A 15784-nucleotide genomic window follows, 5' to 3' on the forward strand; every position below is an offset into this window, starting at 1 on the left:
TTCTCCATGCCGGTCGCATCTCGAAATGTCCACGCCTACCCCGCTCGCCACGCGGCCTACCCCTCCTGGACCCTGCAAACGACCCCCCCCGGCTCGGGCCCCACCTAATCAATACGCCTGCGCCGCCCGCCACGCACCCTGGGGGTCACCGCTGCTACTTCTGCGGCCAGCAGAAGCACCCCCGCCAACGCTGCCCAGCCCGCACTGCCACTTGCAAATCCTGCGGTAAAAAGGGCCACCTCGCAGCTGTTGGCCAGGCCCACGCAGTCGCTGCTATCGCGCCCGCAACCACCTCCTCTCTTTCCCCCCCAACCGAACGCACAATGGGCGCCGCCACCTTCTCCTCCCGGGCCACGTGCGGCCAGTGGTGTGGTGGTATGATTTGCATAGCTGTCTGCCATTGGTGCAGAACACCGGCTTACCATTGGCCCTGGTCGGTCATGTGCCTCTCAACCGATTGGTTGAGACCAGTCATGTGACGGCTCTCCGATTGGTCGAGAGGCTGAGTTAACCACGCCTCCATACCGATGTATAAATAGTCGGAACGCCCGGCGGTCGTCCATTTTATTGTAGTCAACCGCAGGGCTAAGTTCTAGCTTATTAAAACCTAACTTTTGTATAGCAACTCGTCTCTCGTGCAATTGATGGCTCATCAAGTGGGTGCCGCCATCTTCTCCCCTCAGGTCCACGTGCGGCCCGTGGGTGCCGCCATCTTGCCCAGCCCCTACAACATGCGCACCATGGGTGCCGCCATCTTGCCCCGCCCCCACAAAGAGCACTCCATGGACGCTGCCATCTTGTTCCCAACAGGTCCTCCGGACGCCACCATTTTGTCTCCCCCACGGGACTGGAACGCTGGATCCGGGTCGCCGACGCTCCCCATCTGAATCCTCGGACGACCACCCGCAGCTCGCCTCGATGACACTGGACCAGTCCCGTCCTCACAACCTGGCCACCGCTTCGACCACAGTGAAAATCACGGCCACGCGACCTCTTGATGCTGGACTCCGGGAGCACCGAAAGCTTCATTCACCCAGACACGGTAAGGCGCTGTTACCTCGCGGTCCACCCCGCCAACCAACGGATCTCCCTGGCCTCCGGATCCCACTCTGTCTCGATCCGAGGGTTCTGTGATGTCAATCTCACTGTCCAGGGCGTAGAATTTAGCGGTTTCCACCTCTACGTCCTCCCCAACCTCTGCGCTGCACTATTGCTGGGTCCAGAGCCTCACCCTCAAATTCGGCGGGCCCCTACCTCCACTCACCGTTTGCGGCCTCACGACCCTCAAGGTTGACCCCCCCTCCCTCTTTGCCAATCTAACTGCGGATTGCAAGCCCGTCGCCACCAGGAGCAGACGGTACAGCGCTCAGGACAAGGCCTTCATCAGGTCCGAGGTCCAGCGGCTGCTTCGGGAAGGTATTATCGAGGCCAGCAATAGCTCCTGGAGAGCTCAAGTGGTAGTGGTTAAAACTGGGGAGAAACACAGAATGGTCATGGACTACAGCCAGACCATCAATTGGTACACGCAGCTCGACACGTACCCCCTCCCACGCATATCTGATATGGTCAATCAGATTGCACAGTACCGGGTCTTCTCAACAATTGACCTGAAATCCACCTACCACCAGCTCCCCATCTGTAAATCGGACCGTCCATACACTGCCTTCGAGGCGGACGATCGGCTCTATCAATTTCTTCGGGTTCCCTTCGGCATCACTAACGGGGTCTCGGTCTTCCAAAGGGAGATGGTCGACCGGTACGGTCTGTGAGCCACGTTTCCGTACCTGGGCAACGTCACCATCTGTGGCCATGACCAGCAGGACCACAACGCCAATCTCTCTAAATTTCTCCGCACCGCCACTCTCCTCAATCTTACATACAACAAGGAGAAGTGTGTGTTCCGCACGACCCGTCTAGCCATCCTCGGCTATGTAGTCCAAAACGGACTCCTGGGGCCCGATCCCGACCGCATGCCCCCCCTCATGGAGCTTCCCCTCCCCCACTGCCCCAAGGCCCTCAAACGCTGCCTTAGGTTCTTCTACTAAGCCCAGTGGGTCCCAAACTACGCGGACAAGCCCGGTAGCTTTCATGTTCAACAACACGCAGCGGGGCAAGATCAAAAATGATAAAATCTTGTGGTGGAGAATCGAGCTCTCCACCTATAATTACGAGATTTTGTATCGCCCCGGCAAGCTCAACGAGCCCCCAGATGCCCTTTCCCGAGGTACATGTGCCAGCGCACAAGTAGACCAACTCCGGGCCCTGCACGACAGCCTTTGTCACCCGGGGGTCACTCGATTGTACCACCTCGTCAAAGCCCGCAATCTGCCCTACTCCGTCGAGGACGTACGGACAGTCACCAGAGACTGCCAGGTCTGTGCGGAGTGCAAACCGCACTTCTACCGGCCGGACCGCACGTGCCTGGTGAAAGCGTCCCACCCCTTTGAACGCGTCAGCGTGGATTTCAAAGGGCCCCTCCCCTCCACCGACCGCAACACATATATCCTCAGTGTGGTCGATGAATTCTCCAGGTTCCCCTTCGCCAGCCCATGCACGATATGACGTCTGCCACCGTCATCAAGGCCCTCAACACCATCTTCGCTCTGTTCGGTTTCCCCGACTACATCCACAGTGACGGGATGCTCATTCATGAGTGATGAGCTGCGTCAGTTCCTGCTCAGCAGGGGTATCACCTCCAGCAGGACGACTAGCTACAACCCCTGGGGAAACGGGCAGGTAGAGAGGGAGAACGGGACGGTTTGGAGGGCCGTCCAGCTGGCCCTACAATCCAGAAACCTCCCAACCTCTCGCTGGCAGCAGGTCCTCCCTGATGCACTACACTCCATATGGTCTCTACTGTGCACCGCCACAAATAACACACCCCATGAACGTGTTTTTACCTTCCCCAGGAAGTCCACATCCGGGGTGTCGCTCCCGACTTGGCTCGCAGCTCCAGGACCGGTCCTTCTACGTAGGCACGTCCGACTCCACAAGGCGGACCCCTTGGTCTACAGGGTACACTTGCTCCACGCCAACCCCCAGTATACCTTTGTGCAGTTCCCTGACGACCGCCAGGATACGGTCTCACTCAGGGGCCTGGCTCCCTCAGGTTCCACTCCCTCACACTTCCCCACCCACGCGCCACCCTCCCCTCCCCCGGCGCTCCCAACATTAGCCCCACCAGGTCCATCCCTCCTTCCCCTGCCCACGCTAGAGGACGAGGAAGATTTCGGAACGCTCCTGGAGTCATCCGACTACTGGCCAGCACCAACACCGCCAGCACCGACATCGCCGCCACCGTTATGTCGCTCCCAGCGAACCGTCAAACCACCAGACTGACTTAACCTCTGACGGGCACCGGACTACCAAAATGGACATTTTTTTACACCTCCCCACTGTAAATTATTTGTAAATCTGTATATAGTTCCACGCCACCCCCATCGGACTCATTTTTAACAGGGGGTGAATGTGGTGAACCACTGTGCACCTGTATTAGGAGATGTACGGTAGGACCTGCACCACAGGTTCGCCGGTAGTCCCTGCCGGCTAGCTCCGCCCACAAGGAGCCGTATAAATATGCGTGACCTTCTGATCAGCCATTTCGCCAGCTGCAGTAGGAGGCCACGCATCTGACTAATAAAGCCACAGTTGTACCAAGCTGAGTCTTTCGTGCATCACAATGCAGCAGACCTAGCATCTAAAACAGTGGCGTTCATTTCAAAAGCTTGTTTTTGGAAGAGCTTGGCTTCCAGATGGGTGAGACTGTGATCTTGGTTGTCAGTCAGCATTTCTCCAGAACAGGATGAACCCTGTCACTGGTACATGGTTTATCCCTTCTTATCTGAACAACTAGTATTAGAACTCATTCAGCATGTAAATGCGACATTTAGTTCGGTGATATGGACAAGTTGAGTGAGTGGGCAAATGAATACCAGATACAGCATAGTTTGGATAAATGTGAGGTTATCCATATTGGTAGCAAAAAAACAGGAAGGAAGGACAGCACGGTAGCGCAGTGGTTAGCCCTGCTGCCTCACGGCGCGAGGTCCTAGGTTCGATCCCGGCTCTGGGTCACTGTCCTTGTGGAGTTTGAACATTCTTCCCGTGTTTGCGTGGGTTTCGCCCCCACAACCCAAAGATGTGCAGGCTAGGTGGATTGGCCACACTAAATTGTCCCTTAATTGGAAAAAAAATAATTGGGTACTCTAAATTTATTTATTTTTTAAATGGGAAGGCAGATTATTATCTGAATGGCCATAAATTAGGAGAGGGGAATGTGCAACGAGACCTGGGTGTCCTCATACACCAGTCGCTGAAGGTAAGCATGCAGGTTCAGCAGGCAGTAAAGAAGGTAAATGGTATGTTGGCCTTCATAGCAAGAGGTTTAGAGTACTGGAGCGGGGATGTTTTGCTGCAATTACACAGGGTCTTGCTGAGGCCATTCCTGAAATATTGTATGCAGTTTTGCTCTTATCTGAGGAAGGATGTTCCTGCTATAGAGAGAATGCAGCAAAGGTTTGCCAGACTGATTCCTGGAATGACATGACATGGTTAGGATTGTATTTGCTGAAGTTCAGAAGAATGAGGGAGGATCTCTTAGAAGCCTATAACATTCTAATTGGACTAGACAGGGTAGATGCAAGAAGGTTGTTCCCGATGGTCGGGGTGACAAAAATGAGAATTTTTTTCATGCAGAGAGTGGTCAGCCGATGGAATCCGCTACCACAGAAAGAAGCTGAGGCCAAAACACTGTTTTCAAGAAGCAGTTAGATATAGCACTTGGGGAAGCGTTCAAAGGATATTGGGGGGGGGGGGGGGGGGGGGGGGGGACTGGATCAGGCTAATGTGTTGGATGATCAGCCATGATCATAATGAATGGTGGAGCAGGCTTAGGGACCAAATGGCCTCTCTTGCTCCTATTTTCTATATTTCTATTTCTCCTTTTGAACTCCTATCTTCTATAAATTTAACTCCTGCAGTTCTATGCCCTATTCTCCACCTCACTTAAGTAAATATTGCTTCACCCTGTTGAGAGGTTAATCTGCATTTCAGAAGCCTTCAGCACATCTGAGTTCCTATCCATTTCCCTTTATCCAATTCTTTCGTCTTTATTTTATCCCAACCTGTTGACAATATTTAAATCCTAAACATGGGTAGACTTTTTCTATAAAGAAGGGTTACATTTAGTACTAAAGTGGCTATGCATAATCAAAATTGAGATACATCATAAAAACCAAAATAACCAAGATGTCAACTGCTAGAACTCTTGGAACATACATAAATAGTTGCACTTTCAGCTGATTGAGAGTGTAAATGAAGGTCGGGTCCAGGTAAATGCCTTCTTCGTGCTAATTGCAGGTAGAGTTTTTATAAGTGATTAAATTCTTGTTGGTTCAACTTAAAGTGCAGCATTCATTCTATTTGAAGTGAGATTATACATTGTTAATTTTTGCTTAAGTTCACATTGCCTGATTAAAAGCTGCCACTTAATCATCTTGCACTTCATACATACAAAAATGCAGCTAAGTAGAATTATAAGTCCTACAGTGCAGAAGGAGGCTATTCGACGCACCGAGTGCGCACTGACCCTCTTAAAGAGCACCCTACCTTGGCCCACTCCTCTGTCCAAACTTCATAACTCCACCTAACCTCCACATCCCTGGACATTATGGGGAAATTTAGCATGGCTATTCCACCTAACCTGCACATCTTTGGACCGTGAGAGAAAACCAGAGCACCCAGAGGAAACCCACACAGGTACAGGGAGAAAATGCAAACTCCACACAGGCAGTCACCCAAGGCCGGCATTGAAGCCGGTGCCTGGCGCTGTGAGGCAGCACTGCTTACCACTGTGCCACCATGCTGCCCTATATCAAGTAATTGATGAAGCAGTAATAACATAATGATAGATCTACATCGCTCTTTTCTATGTTACAGGTTTTCAACACGACCAGATGTAGCAACTATTGAACCTGTATATCAGAATGCTTGTGAATGTTCCAATACTGCATTGATATCAGTTCGCTCAACTCAGCCAACTCGTCTCACCAGCATAATCATAGCTGAGGAAACAGGTATGTTTCATTGTGTTGTTTTGATTATTTTAAGCGCCGACAGGAATTAAAAAATACAACTGGGAAGACCGCAATGCATTTATTATTTGAAGGAACGGGTTTTTGAAATCCCCGGTCATTAAATCTAGAACAGTCTTTTTCAAACTTTTTTGCCCGTGACCCTTTTTTACCAACCAGCCAACCTTCGCGACCTATGCCCGCCGACCTTCGTGACATACGATTTCCGAATTTCACAACTAACTTTTTTGTTTACCTTTAATGTGACAGATGAGCCTGCTTGGTTCTCATGATCTCACTTGCTTTGTCATTCCATCTTACATTTCTGCTAAGGTCTAACGCTGATGATTTAAGTTCTCACTGCATTCTTATAAAACAATGAAATGGATTGTCCTCAAACTCACCATGCTTAGTCTTCAAATGCTTTTGAAGTTTTGGCTGTTTAATCGTTCATTTGCCAGTGCTTCCCTGCACATAAGGCATATGAGCTTTGCATCCTTATTTGCATTGGCACAATTAATAAAACCATAACTCAAGAAATCATCTTTATACTGCTTTGTTTCCGATTTCAGCTTCTTAATGGGTTGTTCATCAGAGGCCCTGGAGCTCACACCAACACTGCTTTGTCTTGCCATGGAGTCTCCTAAGAAGCTCTCTCCAGCTGATTCAGTTGTGAGATCCTGGCCTGTTTGTATCTCTGGCCATCTCTTCCTTACTACAAACTGATCCATCTTCAGTTCTTCCCATACTTCTGTTGTTTGCTTGCTGGCAGCTACAAAATGGAGGAAATGTTCCTCCAGGATTTTGCGGCCAAAGCACAGGTTACGTGACGTCAGTGTGTGTGCCTGGCGTGTGACCTGTTCTCTGCTGCCACTTCTGGGGGAAGACTCTGCTGTTTTTAAAATGAAATTTGGTCCTGGGACAGCTGCTGACGTCAGGAGGAGATGGTACTGGGACAGCGCACTGACGTAAGGGCGAGACAGTACTGGGATAGCGCGCTGACGTCAGGAGGTTGTAGTCTACCACGCTGTGCACTGCTGGATCTGCCTGAGGGGGCATGCATGCGTACGACATCTCTTTTTTGTTTAAACATCAAATGGCGTCCCCTGAGTTTTATTTGTGAAGACTGATAACTTATAATACACCATTATAATGACACAATTGCAGAGGTTTCAAACATTCACACAGATTTCACATTGGTGCTTAAACGGGGCTTTTCACAGTAACTTCATTGAAGCCTACTCGTGACAATAAGTGATTTTCATTTCATTTTTTCATTTCATTTAATTTTTCAAATTCCACTTGCCCTGCCCCAGAGGAGAGCCACATATAATTTCTTTACTGTGATTGCTGCTGGTGCCTTTTTCTTGGATCTCAGTTTGAAGAACAAACGAGTTGCTGGAATCCCTGTTTATGTAGCTATCACATACTCCCTCCTCCCTGTGATGGTGTAGGCACCGATGTTCTTGTGGAAGCAAATGAACTGGTGCTGACTGCCAGCATTGTGACCCGCCAATCTCATCCCTCACACAAACTTCCCTCGGCCATTCTCTGTGTCCTTCACAGGCCCCGAGCTCCAACAGTCCACTGCCGGAGGTACCACCCACACCGCCTCCTGTTGGTCAGCGGGCAATTAGACGTTGGATGTGATGTTAGGAAAGTTAATCACTAATCGGATAATCTGGGTACCAGTCGGATGGAACAATGCAAAAAGCTGTGGCTGCTGACAGACGCGGGCGGCATTCACAACCTAAAAGATGGTCACGGCTGTTGGGCGCTTCTCCCGCGATCAGGAGCATCACGGCCAATTACTCGGGACCATCCCGACACCCGGCTGCAGCCCTCCAGCGGGTTGCAGCACTGAGTTTGAAAAAGCCTGATCTAAATTGCCAGCAGATGTTCCAATACACTATAGTTGATTAAATACCAAATGTCTGCTCAGTGTACACTTGTTAGTAGGCGATATAAGCGACACAGTAGCACAGTGGTTAGTACTGTGCTTCACAGCGCCAGGGACCCGAGTTTGATTTCCGGCTGGGCCCCTGTCTGTGCGGAGTCTGCACGTTCTCACGCATGTCTGCATGGGTTTCCTCCGGGTGCTGCAGTTTCCTCCCACAAGTCCCGAAAGATGTGCTTGTTAGGTGAATTGGACATTCTGAATTCTCCCTCGAACAGGTGTCGGATTATCGCAACTAGGGGATTTTCACAGTCACTTCATTGCAGTGTTAATGTAAGCCTACTTGAGACAATGAGAATGATTATTATTATAAGCAGGAAATAAGGCATGAAATGACCATAACAATTAACGGGATTCCTGAGGGTCCAAATGTTTCCTTTGGCTTTTAAAGTAGTTTGATTGTGAACGCTTGTTATTTTGGAAAGTAAATGCCTTCAATAAAAATATTTCTAAAAAAAAGTTATTTTGGTATATAGATTCAAATTGAGACAACTTTACACCCTCAAAATATATATATATATTTTTGGTGCCAATTGGTACCTTTACTGGGTTCTGAATTCTCATTTTTTTGGCCTCTGAAACAGCTAGGCAAGAAGTCAAATGCGTACTTCATTGTCGCAAGATGGTGTGTGATACTCGGTGGCAAAGGAAACTGAAAAATTCTTGTTTTTGTGTATAAATAAATTGTGAAACACATTGTTTTGTATGTAATAGTGATTTTAAATTGGAAAAGATCTGTATGACAAAATTGCATTTCCTTTTGTTTCAGTGACAGGACAAGTGTTACGCTGTGATGTAATGGTTGATCTTATAAATCAAATTGAAATTGTATCAACAACACGAGAGCTTTATGTGGATGATTCTCTTTTGAAATTAACAGTCAGAGCCTTGGATGAGGAAGGTATGAGCTGTATGTCATAACATCCTATAGACATTCTTTATCACATCTATAACTATGCACTTCCTTTATTTTAAAATTCATACATCTGATGTGGAGAATATGAAAGTCATAATATGACATAGTTACATAGAGCCTACAGCACAGAAACAAACAATTAGGCCCAACCTGTCTGTGCCGCGTATATACTCCATCCAAACCCTTTTCTGCACTTCTTCGTCTAACCCTATCAGCACATTCAATTCCCTTCTTCCATATATGTTTATCTGGTTTCCCCTTATTATCTTTTGAGCACAACTAAAGCTGAGTTGCTTATTTTGTTCTGAACAAATATTGCATTAGTGTTTACTATAGTAAGACTTCACTGCACACCTTTACGTAGTCATTATTTTGATGCACACATAAAAACAAGCTCCATGAAAAGGATGCATCATCTGTGGCTAACTTAGAAAGTAAAAAATGGAATACAATTGAAAGAAAAGATGAACAATTCTGCAAAAGTTACTGGTATCCCTGAAGATTGGGAAAAGTTTAGCAATCAGCAAAGATTACTAAAAATAATAGTGGGAAATTATGGTATGGGAGAAAACCAGCAAGAAGTATATTATAAGTTCAAAGATTACAGTGTTCCTAGTGTAAAGCCTTTATTGAACTGAATGTTAGATGACTCCCTCAGCCCTGTGTCTCATGGTAGAGGTCACATGACTATGGCAAGGACAAAATCTAAAAACACACAGTAAAAGCTTATTTAAGTACAATAAAGTCTGGGGACTTCCGGTGACGGTGGGCGGGAGGCAGCCGCACAATGGAGGGCTCCCGTTCGGGAATGGAATTTTCGGGGCTTTAAGCCCAGTGCCAGGGTCCACGGAGGCGACAAAAACAGGGAGAAGGCATAGAGGAGGCACAGTGAAGGCACGGTGAAGGAAAATGTCGAGGGTGAGCAAAAAGCGGCCGTAAAAAAAACAGCTGAAGGTCCTTCGGGGAGTGGAAAGGTCACCACGGGGTCACCAAGCAAAATGGAGGCTGGAGCACCAGGGGAGGCTGCATTGCTTACGGCTGAAGAAATGACTAAGGTAATGGCTGCAGAATTCGAAAGGCAGTTTACAAAATACATGGAGACAATGAGAAAGGAGATGAGGGAGGTTTTGAGTGTGCTGGTGGAGGAGGCGATTTCCCCGGTGACAACGGTGGTGGCGAGCGCAGTGGCGGAGGTGCGGGAGCAAGGGGCACTGAAGGAAGTGGAGGAGACATTATTGCAGCACGGTGATCAACTTACCTCGATGGGGAAGGAGATGCGGAAGGTGATGGAGATTAACAAGGATCTGCGAGGGAAAATGGAAGGCCTGGAAAACAGATCCAGGCGACAGAATTTGAGGTTTGGTGGGCTGCCAAAAGGAGTTGAAGGACCGAGGCCGACTGAGTATTTTGCCACGATGCTGGTGAAACTATTGGGGGAGGGGGAGGATCCCTCCCGATATGAACTGGATCGGGCTCATCGGTCATGGAGGCCTGTACCAAAGGCAAGTGAGCCGCCAAGGGTAGTGACTCTGTGCTTCCATAGGTACAGCACGAAGGAGAAGGTCCTGTGCTGGGCCAGCAGATGCGGGTGGTGCAATGGGCTGGAGCTGGTATACGCCTGTACCAGGACTTTAAGGTGGAGGTGGCGAGGAGGCAGGCTGCATTCAACCGGGTTAACAGGGCACTGTACATTAGCAAGGTGTAGTGCGGCATTGTATAGCCAGCGAAGCTGAGGGTGACTTGCAAGCTCAAGGACTTTTATTTTGGAACGGCGGAAGCAGCGGAGGAGTTTGCTGTGGCAGAACTGAGAAATTGAGAAATGGCCATGTGCCGATGTAACCTCATGACTATATTTTCTTCTTTTTTGTTTCACTGCGTGCGGGTGTATGGGCTAAAGGAGCCAAGGTTGTATATATTTGGACAAGGGAAGTGATGGGACCTTCACTTGAACAAATGAGGGCTCTTTGGGGTGTAGGTGGATATGCGGGGTTTGTGTGCTAAAAGCAGATTTCTGGGCTTTCCTAGGGCCGGGCAAGGGGGAAAGGGACCCGTGTGGGGGCCTCCGCGCTGGCCGGTTTAAGCTGGCCAGTGACCAGGAGTGAGGTGGGGGGAGGGGCTGCGGCCATCGGAGCCTGGCAGAACAGAGTCCGAGGGGTCTAGCCGGGGTGGAAAGTTGGGGGGAAGGAACCGAGGTTGGGGGGAGGAGTTTTACAAGAGGCGGTGGAGGAGAGGAGTTGTGGGGGGAGGAGGGGGTGGGGGGGTGGTGTTTACAACTCTTGGGTATCATGTACGATACTCTTTCAGAGGTTGGATGGCATTGAGTGTATGTGTGTGTGTGTGTGTGTGTGTGTGTGTGTGGGGGGGGGGGGGGGGGGGGGGGGGGGGGGGTGGACTGTATAGGTTAATGGTGCCCATGGGTGGTCCCGGACTCCTTTTTCTTTTTCTCCTTTGTTTTTTTGTTTCCACCGTGGGAGGGTTTGTTTTATTGGATGCACATATTGACAGGTGGGCCGTTGTTTGGGATGGTGGGAGGATGGGATCGTTGTTATTGTTAAGGGGATTTATTTTGTATTTGTTACCGTGTACTGTGTGGGTGGGATGTAAATTTTGAATGACAATGTGAAAATGGAGAATAAAAACATTTAAAAAAAAAATAAGTACAATGAAGTCTTATTATAGTAAACACTAATGTAACATTTGTTCAGAACAAAATAAGTTCCTCAAGTTAGCTTTAATTACAGTTCGCAGTTGTAATCAAAAAGTACAATCAACTCCCTCATTTGTGACCTCGAGCTTGAATTAATTTACCTGCATGAATCACCAAATTGTGTTTCACAGCCCCAAAGTTTCGCTCATCTGCAATTTAGACTCTCATGTTCGACTGTTAAACTCGCATTTCCCGCGTAGAAAGTGCGCACTGCACATGCACCATCTCTGCACATGCACAAATTCATTGTTCGCAATTTTGCCCGTTGCAAGATTTCGTGGGGGGCAAAACTCCTGCGAACAATGGGAGTTGACTGTATATAAAGAACATTTAGTGTTAGTCCGTTAGAGGGTAAGACTGGACAATTTTGGGGAACGAGGAAATGGCAGAGACTTTGATCAAGTGTTTTATATGCCTTCATAGTAGAAGACACAATATACCCCGAGAGTACAGTAGTCCCCCTTTATAACGCGGGTGTTGGGGTCCAAGACAGCCACCCGCGTTGCAACCGAGCCGCGGATATCCACGATGGGGGTTTTGAATTTATTTAAAAATCTATGCTAGCGCTTCCCATTGAGAGTCTACGTGGGGCGGGGGGAGAGGTCAGACCCCCGTAGACTCACAATGGGAAGCGCTAGCATAGATTTTTAAATAAATTTAAAACCCCCATCGTGGATCTAATTAAAACAGTGTCAATTTCAGTGACCGGCTCACTTTGATCCGGAGAGGGAAGCTGCTCTCTCACTGAAACAATCAGCCGGCCGCTGAAATTGACACTGCCGGCTGCTCTCTCCCTCCAATCCAACTTTTAAGTTTTAATATTGGAGGGAGAGAGCAGCCGGCAGTGTCAATTTCAGCGGCCGGCTGATTGTTTCAGTGAGAGAGCAGCTTCCCTCTCCGGATCAAAGTGAGCCGGCCGCTGAAATTGACACTGCCGGCTGATTGGAGGGAGAGAGCAGAGAACACAGGAGGTGGTCATACGGGCCTCTGCAAGACCACCATGGCCTCACATCGTCCCTCCCCTCTGTAGTTGGGGTTCAGGCTGTGGCTGCTGGGGTACAGGCTGTGGCTCCTGGGGTACAGGCCATGGCTGCTGGGCTTCAGGCTGTGGCTGCTGGGGTACTGTGGCTGCTGGGGTTCAGGCTGTGGCTGCTGGGGTGCAGGCCGTGGCTGCTGGGGTGCAGGCCGTCGCTGCTGGGGTGCTGTGGCTGCTGGGATACTGATTGGAGGGAGAGAGCAGCGGGCAGTGTCAATTTCAGCGGCCGGCTCACTTTGATCCGGAGAGGGAAGCTGCTCTCTCACTGAAACAATCAGCCGGCCGCTGAAATTGACACTGCCCGCTGCTCTCTCCCTCCAATCCAACTTTTAAGTTTTAACGTTTCTGATTGGAGGGAGAGAGCAGCCGGCAGTGTCAATTTCAGCGGCCGGCTGATTGTTTCAGTGAGAGAGCAGCTTCCCTCTCCGGATCAAAGTGAGCCGGCCGCTGAAATTGACACAACTGACAGTTGGGGTCCATAAGCCCCCCCGCGGTATATCGCGAACCGCGGTATTGCGGAGCGCGGTATAACGGGGGACTACTGTAGTATAAAATCAAGAGGCAGCAGGGAGGAAGGAACTTAAAACAATCAATCACTGGAGGAAAAGTACTGGGAAAATTAATGGGACTAAAAGCTGATAGGTCTTCTGCACCTGATGGCCTGCATCTTTAAAGGGCAGCGCAGTGGTTAGCATTGCTGCCTCACGGTGCCGAGGTCCCAGGTTCATTCCCAGCTCTGGGTCACTGTTCGTGTAGAGTTTACATGTTCTCCCCATGTTTGCGTGGGTTTCTCCCCCATAACCCAAAGATGTTCAGGGTAGGTGGATTGGCCACGCTAAATTGTCACTTAATTGGAAAAAATGTTTTGAGTACTCTAAATTTATTTTTAAAATATCTTTAAACAAATCCACTGCAGAGTTAGTGGAAGCATTGATTGGAATCTTCCAAACTTCCATAAATTCTGGAAAAGTCCAAGCAAATTGGAAAGCTGTAAAGGTAACATCTCTATTCAAGAAAAAAGGGAGACCAAAAGCTCGAAACTTATAGGCCTGTTAAGCTAACACCTATCATTGGGAAACTGCTGGAATCCATTATCAAGGAGGTAGTACAAATACAATAAATAAAGCAATAATACAATTAGTGTTTGGAATTCTCTTCCACAGAGAACAGTGGAGGCTGGTCATTCATTATATTCAAGGCTGAGTTCGACATATTTTTGATTGATAAGAGAATTGGGTTACGGGGGCCAGACTGGAAAATGGAGTTAAGGCAACAATCCAATTAGCCATGATCTTATTGAATGGAGCGTAGGCTCGATGGACCGAATGGCTTCCTTCTGCTCCTATTTCTTATAATGTGATTTCTGCTGCCAGTGAATTTTGTGATCACTCTAAGATAGTGTACCTTTAGATAATGTACCATATTACCATGATACCCTGTATAATGGAGTTATCTCACCTATTTTTAAGGCAATACCTTTAGCAGTTTGGAAGGATTTATTTTCGAATGGAGCATTATGAAGAATGAAGACATGAATAATATTGCAGAGTCGCCGAGTAAGATTAGGTAGGCAGCAGTTAGGCTGTTAATTTAACATTTTCCCATTGATTGACGATAATAGGACTAACTTAGAAAACAGAAACCCAGCCCATGTACAATTGCGGGGATAACCCCTCGTCTTACCAATCCAGTGTTGAACGTGTTGATGTGTGAACATGGAATGCATTAGATTGATGTGATAACGTTATTAATAGCACTTGACTTTATCAACAATTGAAATTAGTCTTTGAGATTTACTAACATGCATGCATAGCACATTTGAGAGCATCACTGTGACCCAGGTAATTGATTCTTTTTCACATTTAACAGACTGAATTATCTGCATGTAAACTTGTTAGTTATTCTGCAAAACGCACAATTCCTACTAGCATCCAGTATTTTGTGCCTTATTTTGTATTTTCATCAGAATAATGAAGTTTTCAGAGTCTACCTATTTACCACCTGAACATATAACAAGAATGGAAAAAGAAGGAAAGCAGGGAGATATCATTCTTGTATCTGGATTAATGACGGGTACTGCTAACTTGAAAACGCGACTACAGGATTCTATATACAAGGTACTGGTTGCGCTACAACATTTCATTTCGCAAGAAGTCAATAAAAAAAAAATAGCTGTGTTAGTTTTATAATTTGCCAGTCAAAAGGAGTGCATCTCATTTTGATGAACATTTAGGTAGCATGTTTTTGTCGGTGTGTAATGAATCTATTGTAGGTCTTAATGAAGTCTTCATAGTCTTAAGTAGGTTAACTGTATGTATTTATTAATCATAAGAACTATGTAAATATATACGGTAATAGGTTCAAGCTCGGAGCTCCAAGCTTGCTTGGGCACACAGCTCTGTCAAAATGTGACTGGCTCCGTATGTGTGGGTTATATATGTTCTACATGACTCTGCAGGTGGTAGTGTGCTCATCGAATCATTACAGTGCAGATGGAGGCCATTACGCCCATCAAGTCTGCACCAACCCTCTGAAAGGGCACCCTAGCTATAGCCACTCTCCCACCCTTTCCTGTAACCCAGTAACTCCACTTAATCGTTTGGACACTAAGGGGCGATTTTTATCATGGCCAATCCACCTAACCTACACAACTTTGGACTGTAGGAGGAAACTGGAGCACCTGAAGGAAACCCACGCAGGCACAGGGATAAAGTGCAAACTCCACACAGGTTTCAAAGGCCGGAATTGAATCTGGGTCCCTGGAGCTGTCAGGCAGCAGTGCTAACCACTGTGGTGCCATGCTCAGTCCCGTGCTAACTATATCTGTCAAATCCAAATGCTGCCTCAAGGCTCCCCCCCCCCCCCCCCCCCCCCCCCCCCCCCCCACCCCCACCCAGCTAGTCTATCCAATGTATTGCAAGTTAGTCTAATTTACGTGTTATATTTACATCAGTATTACTGTCAAAGAGTGCTGAGGCATGTGGCAGTATTCTGCTGTATGGGGCAGCCCCAGGGTCGTTTGCGGGGTTGAAGTGTAGGAGGCATGACCGGTGCAGGAACTGGTGCCAACTCACCATGCGGCCCGTTGGAGGTCGTT

The 15784-nt window shown here is 48.1% G+C and overlaps 1 protein-coding gene across 5 annotated transcripts in view; it reads left to right on the forward strand.

Annotated features, from left to right (window-relative positions):
* Positions 1-15784, forward strand: part of LOC119974981 (nuclear pore membrane glycoprotein 210-like) — a 236351-nt gene that overhangs the window by 15285 nt on the left and 205282 nt on the right. For all 5 annotated transcript variants that reach the window (XM_038814382.1, XM_038814384.1, XM_038814386.1 and 2 more), the window contains exons 2-5: positions 5938-6074; positions 8798-8929; positions 14157-14253; positions 14654-14804. In XM_038814382.1, the coding sequence (XP_038670310.1) occupies positions 5938-6074; positions 8798-8929; positions 14157-14253; positions 14654-14804 (517 nt within the window). The remainder of the gene's footprint in view (positions 1-5937; positions 6075-8797; positions 8930-14156; positions 14254-14653; positions 14805-15784) is intronic.

Source organism: Scyliorhinus canicula, chromosome 12 (genome assembly GCF_902713615.1).
Source record: "Scyliorhinus canicula chromosome 12, sScyCan1.1, whole genome shotgun sequence".
Classification (NCBI taxonomy): domain Eukaryota; kingdom Metazoa; phylum Chordata; class Chondrichthyes; order Carcharhiniformes; family Scyliorhinidae; genus Scyliorhinus; species Scyliorhinus canicula.